Raw genomic sequence first — 9473 nt, 5'->3', positions numbered from 1 at the left:
TTTAACCATTCGTATTCAAAACAAATTACCTATATCAGGATAGTGGCTAGAGGTGAAGGAATTTCATTCACCTCAAAGCACTCTTTTTTGTGGTGAAAGAGTTAACTCTCCCTAAGCTCATTTAATGTGACAGAACTTTTCGTTAGGTAGTTAAACAATCCTTTTTCAACTGCACCTTCTCAAACATTTTTAAAATGTCTCTAATAAGAAAATATTGATGTGTATAATTATATTTAATTTTTAAATGCGTCATTTATTTCAAAAATAATTAAAGAATTGATGTCTTGATTTCACTTGAATATAAATGTTTTGACTCGTTTCCGAACCTCACTCTTTTTGTAACAAGGGAATGAAACACATAAATTGAGGGATGCTGATATTTTCTATTAATGTTATATGAAAAAGAGCTAATGACTTTGGCACAAATTTTGCATTTTGTCTATTCAAAAGATCCAAAATTTAAGCGTATGTGTAAAAGTGGCATCTAATTTGATGCAAGCTGTTCTCTCCTACAATCATAATACAAGATAATAAAATCTTGGCTGAATGCTTTTATGGACTCCCGTCCTCATAGAATATACGCCTCAACTTTGTCATTATGAGTAGCACTATGGTCATAATTTGCTAAGAATAATGCAGTTGCCAGAATTGTTGACTGTGATAGGATATTATTATCCTTAATTCAAACATTTGACCTCTTCTTTAATTTGCACCACAAGCCAGTCTTCGTATGAATAGTTGCTCCGGTAACTAGTTCTACGGACTCGGGAGATCCTCTCAGCTCCACATCAAACTTCTGCAGCAACATTGCCAATGCTATTGTTGACTCCATAAGTGCAAACTGGTCACCAACACACTTTCTTGGTCCCCCACCAAAAGGCAAGAAAGCAAAATCTGATATAATCTGATCATGCAGACGATAAACCACATTGGTAAAAACAAAGAAACTGGAAATGAAACTGCTGTAAAAATAGTTGAGAAACAGAATGGCACCTCATTTGGGTATAATGCTCCAGGACTTCTAGATGGATCAAAACCTGCCCACCCTTCAATGGAACTTTCCTTTGGTACTAGGAACCTCTCAGGTTCAAATTCATTAGGTTTGTCCCAAAGGTATGGTGATCTATGAAGATTATATACCTGCTTGGATGTATTAAAAGTGTCAATTCAATTCATCTAGATATTCGTCAACCACTAGTTCAATTGGTAAAGACTCAAGAATAGAGCCACTCAGATACTCAAATACTTTGGGGAAAACTATCAAAGGTAAAGGTAAAGAACTGCAAACTTACAGATAGGAAAACATCAGTGCCAGCTGGAATTTCATATCCATCCTTGTCACCATTATAGCCCCCTGTAGAGTTGATAACAATAGGGTGGGAAGGTTTAAACACAATGATCATACTCTATTCACAGGGTTTTGACCCTTGATAAAAAAAACCAAAGGATGTGGAAAAATATGCCAGAGAAAATAACTGCTTGCAAATGGAAAGAGAGCCACCTATGCAAAAAAAAGAAAGAAAAAAAAAAACGGAAAGAGAGCCACGGCCCACAGACACAGGTGTGCTAGAGCATGCAAATGCCCTAGCATAAGAGAATAGAAGAATATGTATAAGACTACTTGGGTCTAGTTCCCAGAACTAGGAGATAATCAAATCAGCAATGGGGATCTTACCTGGTAGTTTATCTGATTTAAGGGAACGTCTAATAAGTAGTGGAGGTTGTGGATACAAGCGCAGAGATTCCACAACAATAAGCCGCAAATATCTGATAGCATGGAAATATGATATACCGTCAAGAAGCATTACAGGTCATGCAAAAGAAATCCTAAAATTTTCTGCACCCAAACTGATAGGTAATCCTTAAAAACTTCATCTAATTGCTAACAGTACTATATCAGCAGTCCGTCTTTTCAATTCAGCTGTATATCAAGCCTTCGTTTGCCTTTCCATGATTTTAGTAATTACTTCATTCCACGTGATTTTACCTTCTTCTTCCTCTATTTTCCAGGTGAATTATTGTTCATGTTTTCAGTTGTACAGCCATGTCTTCCTCATATGGTCTAACCAACATAACTCTATTTAGTCTCTATAATCACTGTTTTAACTATTAGCCAGATATTCTTCATTCCTTACCTTATTCTTTCAGATTGCACATCATCCATTGTAACATTCTTACGTAATGTATTACTTAATTTAAGAGAGCAGCAAAATTAGATAATTTCATATGGTTCTGTTGCCTCATTTGATACCAAAGCAATTGTTTGTTACTTTGACATCTCAATATAGATAACAAAACACACCTACTAGATATCATATGCTACGTCAACTCAAGAAAATATTTCATCTTAAAACTAAGGAAAGAGTAAGCATACCACCTATATTAACGAGAAGCATAGGCCCACGGAGGGGAAGTACAGAGGTTTACATTTTGAATGCAGACGACAAAAGTGATTGCTCCTTGTACAAGAAGCAGTATCGTAAGCTCGATAACTTACTCTAATTTTTTAAGAAACTCAAAGGTTGTCCTTCCTTGACCAAGCACTGCATCAATCTCTGACTGCGCTTTCTTCATTTTGACTGGATGCTTCAGGATAATTTATCAAAGTGACATTAGCCACGATGCCCATGGTCCACTTTGAAGGAATTTGGGGTAGAAGGAATCGACTTAGGGAGATTCATTAAAATTGAAGCAAAAAAATTGAAAAGTGGCAAATAAGAGAATGAACAAGTACATTTTACGTAAGGGACTTGTAAATTCCCTGTGCAAACTAGTATACGTAAAATTCAAACTACAACCTTTAGTGTGAAAAATTCTTGTTTATGTATTTCATTTTTTGCAACAGTATAAAATATTTTTAATTTGGGTTGTAACAAACCATACTTGTGCTAGAAGGAAAACAGCCCACGTAAGAACAGCAGCAGTTGTTTCATGCCCAGCAATCAGCATCGTCATCAAGTCATCTCTTAGCTGTCCAAAGAAATTAGTGACATGGCTGAGATAGATATGTACAATAAACTACTAACATTCCATGAATTTTGGTCCACAAAAGAGATCCCATGAATACCCTCATGCACTTCTATTATGTTATTGAGGAATCAATCCTACTTTTATAAATAAAATATACATAAATTTGGTGATTGTGACAATTTGCTCTCACTTTATGACCAAAAAACTTATAGAAAGGGAATCAGATATTTTACCTGACGATCATCAACATCAACACCCCTCATATCAACTAAAAACCGCAAAAGACTTGCATCCTGCAAACTTTAGAAGTTACAATGCCAAGACTCACTGATCCGGATTTTGCAACGCTGTTCAAAAAAATTTTACACTACGCATACCACCCAAAAGAACGAATAAAATAATTAGAAGAAGAAGAGGAAAAAGAAGCAAAAACCTTAAGATTTAAGTAATCCCTTTGCTGTAGTTTCTCGACTTCTGCTTCCTGCAACAGAATTCAACAAGAATTAAGCCAAGACAGGATAAAACAAGAATTAAGCTAAGACAGAATATAAAAAACATTAAGCTAAGACAGAATACAACAAAGAATTAAGCTAACGTGCAGTATAACTCTTAAGTTTAAAAATATCTGCGGAGGTCCTTTGTTTGTTTATTTTTTCTCAAGGTAATTCATTTTCACATCTACAGCTACAGAGAACGGGAGGCTATTCTAATCTTTGCAAAAAATCTACTGCTGTGCATTATCTGGAAAAATAAGGTTTTTGCCTCACAAGCAAATTAAGAAAGAAGATATCAGACAAACTAAGCGTCCCACTCAGCCAGTTTCCTTGTAATTTATGTGCCTGCTTGCTGGTTGATGGTTAGTTGTTTAAGTGGACTGCACCTTTTCTTCCAGTTCAATCATATATACAAAACATTTCAATGACATTAGTTCGTCATGTGTGCATAGGAGTTAGTTTCTTATTTTAGTTTTTCTTTCTCCTTCATATTCATCAACCACTCTTGACTAAAATATAACAGTAGAGTTAAACAAAATTTTCATTATTTTATAGAATAATGATTGTTTTGAATATCACCTATATTCTTCTTAAACTCTGTTCCATCTTTTTGTACTTTTTCCCTTATTGCTAGAAGGGGAGGGGTGACTATGTCCGGCTGTCTGGGAAATTTAAACATTATCAGAAAGTAGCATAGTTCATTCCGATAACAATCACTCAATCAACTAAGCCACAATCTAATTTAGTTGGGGTCAACTATATTAATCCTGTGTCCATTCCGCTCTATTCAGGTCCATTTTGTTTCAGTATTATATATTTTGTTTTTAAGGTTAATTGGGGGTCTTCAAAACTAGAGAGTCCAAAACTCATATTTACCTGTACCCGAGCATGCGAGTCACTAAACAAATTAAAAGGATTCTTGACTAACATCAATTTAACAATGTAACAAAACAATGTTGCTATGCACCCAAAGATATGCCTGACTATTTCACTTGCAGAATTTATTTTAACAATGCAAGTGTTATTGGCTTGTGATATACGATAATAATCCTAAAGCATACAGATGATCAAACAGGCTTGGCTTAGCATGAAAATATCAAACCATACTAATATATGGAAGTACAGTCTGATGAGTGGTATGGTGCATGTTGTGGAATAAACCAATTATCAACAAGGCATTAAATAGAGTAAATAAGTTCAAAGGAAGCTTCTATTATTGACAGTTGTCTACAAAATGTGAAATTTCTAAATGCTCAGATAATGGCAGTGTTCATCCTCTCACCTCCCTGGTCTCTTTTGCATTTTGTATAAGTCCATCAAGGCAGTCATTGATGACCTTCAGATCATTCTGGAACTTTCGCTGCCGAGGAACTAGCCATCTTGCCAGAGGGATTTTCCAATAGGGGATGTAGAAAGTAGAACGATGCTCAGCTTCAAAAAGAGTACCATATACTGCCTGCAAATTTCATGAAAACAACTCTCAGTTTTTCATATGGAGGAAGAAGGTGAGAGAGGGGTGGGAAAAACATGGAATGCTAATAATATTTCTTAATGATTTCAGCATATTGAGAAAGTAAAGGTAGCATCTTCATAAAACCAACAAATACAGTTACATGGTCAGACCTGAATAACTGGAGACTCTTTAGTGATGGAACCAAAGTCATAATTGAAAACACCAAGCCCAATAATATCTAGTGCTAAATTTGAGAATTCTGCCTCGAGATCCAACTCAATTGCTTTCCCTCCTCGTGACTCTTCTTGTTCAAGAAGCTTATCAAATTTCAACACAGTTCTATCAGCACAGTCAGTGAATAATCTAGCCATAGCTTCCAGGTATGATGAGTGGAATCCAGGAGCAATAACTGTCAATCACAGCAGAGCTAATCAAATTATTTGAAGTGTGCATATGTCTTAAGTACGTAAATCCACACATTTGTATGCATACATCTACATATAGATAGAGAAGTACAAAGGAAAAAAGAAAATGTATGCACATATGACTGATCACAAACGCTTAGATTAATTTGTGTCAGAACTTCTTTACCTCGAAATATGGAGTCAAAGAAAAAGGCATAAATTACCGAGATGAACCTTTTTCTCTTTGGCTACACATCTTTTTCTTGAAAAGTAGGGAACTTAAGTGTCTTTCTTTTTTGTTTTTGCCTTTTTTATTTTCTTTATGTCATCTTTTTCTTGTTTTTGTTTGCATTAAGGTGGGAGGAGGGGGAGTCTAAGTATGCTAAATGCCACCACGCCTTGTAATCGATAGAATTGTTTGCTTGTAGAGAACTGAAGCAGAACAGGACTCATCTCTCAAATTTATTATTGGTTGGAGTGCCAGCATCCTCCTCTGTAAGACCTTTATTGGTGGTATTCTCATCTATTAGTCATTTTTCAACCTCATTTGACTAGTGATGAATATCATGATGATACTTTTGTGTTTCTGGACCACTGGAACAAATCACTGTCTTAACTTAGAATCGTAAAGGAAAGCTGAAAGCAGCGGTGCCACCCCTAATAACGAAAAGGCTATTAGATGACTTTGATGTCAGATATCATTCAAATTGTCCGGTTACAAAGGCACTGCACTTCTCTTGCATAACCAATTTATCACAATTGGGAACCATTCTATTTGACCATTCAGAGAACAGAAAAGAACAGGTATCATATGATATAAGAAACCTCTATTCTTAATCATGGAAAAGTCCAGTTGTGGTCAAGAATGACCATCAAATCAAATAAGCATCATGTTTTTAATGCATCAGGTACTGATCATGAAGAAAACAATGAATCACAGTCCAACTTGACCACATTAACCGATATATGTGTCAATAATTTCTACTGCAAGATTATTGGTAACACTTTAGCAGATTTTACGCCGAAAAAAAGTGGACAGAACCAGGGCCAACCCCATAAGACACATGCTTAAATTACCTCTTCTCCTCTGTTTCCATGTATCAAGGTCAGCAGGTATCAGCCCTTTTCCCATGATTGGTTCCAAGATTTCAGCAAGGACCCCCTGGTTAGAAATATGAAGACTCGGATTACAACATAAAATAGGTAAGTTAACTGAAATTCTTGCTATTGCCACTAAAAAGAAAATTATGCCAGTATATGCTTTAAATTCTATCAGCAAAATCCAGGTATCAACAAGACTTTCCTTTCTATCTAACAAGTTTTTTCTACCTAACAATTAAAAAGAAAAAAAGAAAGGTCATCAACAAGTTCTTAAATAACTATTGCTTTTCTTTAAAACAAAAAAGGCCTGGAATTACTATGGCTTAAAGTTGATAGAAGATAATGGGCATACATGCGATAAAAAAGAAAATGTAAATATGTAATATCAAGGTCAGCTTGAGTTCTTGTATACAGTAACTTTCTCCAAGGAACCAAGATAATTATTTTGGATGCACCCTATAACAAAGCAACAACCTATTGAGAGCCAAGGAGCAATTACTAGTTGTCTAAAGGTTCCACTAATACTCAATTTTTCATATTGATTTAAAGATAAAGCCAAATCTAATAAGCAATTCAGATAGTTAACTTTTAATCAGATCTTAACTCCCGCATGGGCCAATTGCATCCCTTCTATGCGGTAGAAGCAGTACAATGCAATTTAAAGAATATAAGAAAACTATCAATTATATATTTATATAAGAAGTAAGACGATGTGAAAGCCAACAGGCAACAGCTGATAAGCAGAGACAAGTTAAGATATGAGCACATACAAGTGCAGGCATGACCTTAGATATGTTAAAGAATGAGCAAAAGAGTTACAAAGAACAAAAGGGTAGGAGGTTTTCTGGGGGTTGGGGAGGAGGAGAGAGAGAGAGAGAGAGAGAGAGAGAGAGAGAGAAGTTATAGTACCAAACCTTGTCATAAGAAAATGCATTCTCGCGAAGAATGTACCTAGCAACAATGGGATCTGATACAACAACGAATGCCTTTGGTCCAAAAGCAAGTTTATAGACTGATCCATACTGTAAGCTCAACCAAAAGAAGGAAGAAAATTAAAATTTCACAAAGATAAAAAGGGGGACAAAAATGCATAGAAAAGTCCTATGGTATTTGTTGCAGATAGCTTTTCCAGTGAAAAACTAAATTCATCCATTTTCTCACTATAAAAAAATAAAAAGACTAGGCAACTTTGATGTGAATAAAGTACTCAACATATCGTAGCAAGTTCTTGACTGCCATTTATTATTATGAGGAAAGACTAAACACATGTTTGGCGCTTTGTTCCAAGTAACCAATTCATTCTAAATGAGCTGGTAACAATCAAAATAATCCTGTTGGCGTAGACATAAATCATAAATGGACATTATCAGTCTCCTCTCCTCCTTGATATTTCATGTTTCTATTTTCTCAAATTTTCTGTCAAATGATACTTTTCTTTCACTGATTAAAGCTTTACACCAACCCAACACTCGAGAAAATATCATCCAAAACAGTATCCTGACCATTGAGAAATGAATGGAAATAAAGAAACAGACAATGAAATCGTGTGCTTTTGCTCAAATGAATGCAAGGATAAGAGAGATTATCATACTAAAGAATAACCTTTATGAACCAATCATACAATGAGAAGAATAATGGACGGTCAAAAAGGTCAGACACTGCGCCTTCCGCAATAGGCATTGACCCAATGCTTCCCCCACTCAACATATTAGTGAGGAGATTGCTAGCATTATCAAATAAATTCATCTTTGTTTTTGGTTCATCTGTGCTTGTGGACTGGCATCTGCATTTCATAATAATCCTCAAATTCAGCCAAAAAAAAAAAAATATTCCCCAAAAATAATCACTAAATAGAATAAAAGATAAGAGGATTATCTTCTTTGAATCAAGATGGATGCTATCCTCAAATTCAATCCAAAAAGAATAACACGTTCCTATATTTGGAAACAATTAACTTTACATTTCTTACTTTACCCTTAATGAATTAACTTTTATAACAACACAATTGTTATATCATGTTTAAGACCACAAGTTTTAAAATTCTTCTGCTTTTTTCTTAAACCACGTGCTAATTCAAACTACAGCAACAACAACAACATATTCAATATAGTCCACGAGTGGGGCCTGGGAGGAGAGTGTGCTAATTCAAACTATATCACTTAAATTGAAACGGGTAAGTATTTAAACTAATGTTACAGAGAGGAAGGACAGCAGTAAAACTCGATTCCCATATGACTAAAAATATTGAATTCATAGCATCAACGAAAATGGAGCTACGACAAAAGAAGGTGAAAGTGAAAGTGAAAGAAAGAGTACCTGATTGAAGCTCGTTTTGGAGTAGAAAGTGTAGACTTGGAAGAAGAAGAAGAAGAAGTAGTAGGATAAGAAGAGGGAAAGTGGCAGAATCTTGAGGAACAACAATCACTCCGTCGATTCAACACAAGACATGTGTTGCTGCTAACAAACCCAGTTGCCATTTTCCCCTACCAGCAGAAAACCAACTATGCTGTGGATTGTGATGGATAGAGTAAGGTAGTGAAGCAAAGCAGAGAAGTGGAGGGAATTAGCAGTGAAAAAAACCCCACAATTTATTGAATACCTATACCTGAAACTGCCTTTTGCTTTTTTCTTTTATCAATATGAGTTTTAAGTTACTTTCACCGTGACCTACTATTAAGTTTTTGTTCAACTTCGTTTAGTGGAGTAACAACTCTTTTAGTGGGCAATTCAAATTCTTGGTCTGGTCACTCTTACCTCAACTTGTGTGCACTGCACGATTAGGAAAAGATTCTTAACTGAAAATTGAAAATTAGTATATTATTCTTTCTCTTTTTGGTTTGCCACATTTTTATTTATAATGTTATCCAAATGCGCCTATCCTCCACTTAAGGAGGAGCAATTCCGGTATGATGAAGACGCGTATCGCTTTTGCCCCAACTGTTTGTCTGAATGGCCAAAATATACAATTTCACCGTTTTCGGTGGAATATACCACGTCTCCCTCCACTCACTTTTTGTGACCCTTGTAGTTTGATAAATTGTCAAAAACTTC

General features: G+C 35.4%; 1 protein-coding gene across 1 annotated transcript; it reads right to left on the bottom strand.

The window, feature by feature from the left end:
• Positions 1 to 415: 415 nt before the first annotated feature.
• LOC104233194 (cytochrome P450 97B2, chloroplastic) lies at positions 416 to 9188 on the bottom strand. The gene is made up of 14 exons (XM_009786548.2): positions 8739 to 9188; positions 8025 to 8205; positions 7337 to 7444; positions 6399 to 6483; positions 5088 to 5326; positions 4747 to 4920; positions 3404 to 3451; positions 3204 to 3263; positions 2884 to 2970; positions 2498 to 2586; positions 1676 to 1767; positions 1293 to 1354; positions 994 to 1140; positions 416 to 904 (listed from the first exon to the last, which is right to left on the bottom strand). Exons 1-14 carry the CDS (start codon positions 8897 to 8899, stop codon positions 683 to 685), a joined length of 1755 nt encoding a protein of 584 aa, XP_009784850.1. The 5' UTR covers positions 8900 to 9188; the 3' UTR covers positions 416 to 682.
• Positions 9189 to 9473: the final 285 nt, after the last annotated feature.

The sequence above is a fragment of the Nicotiana sylvestris genome, chromosome 5 (genome assembly GCF_000393655.2).
Source record: "Nicotiana sylvestris chromosome 5, ASM39365v2, whole genome shotgun sequence".
Classification (NCBI taxonomy): domain Eukaryota; kingdom Viridiplantae; phylum Streptophyta; class Magnoliopsida; order Solanales; family Solanaceae; genus Nicotiana; species Nicotiana sylvestris.
The sequence above is the reverse complement of the archived record's forward strand: the minus strand, read 5'-3'. Positions and strand labels throughout refer to the sequence as shown.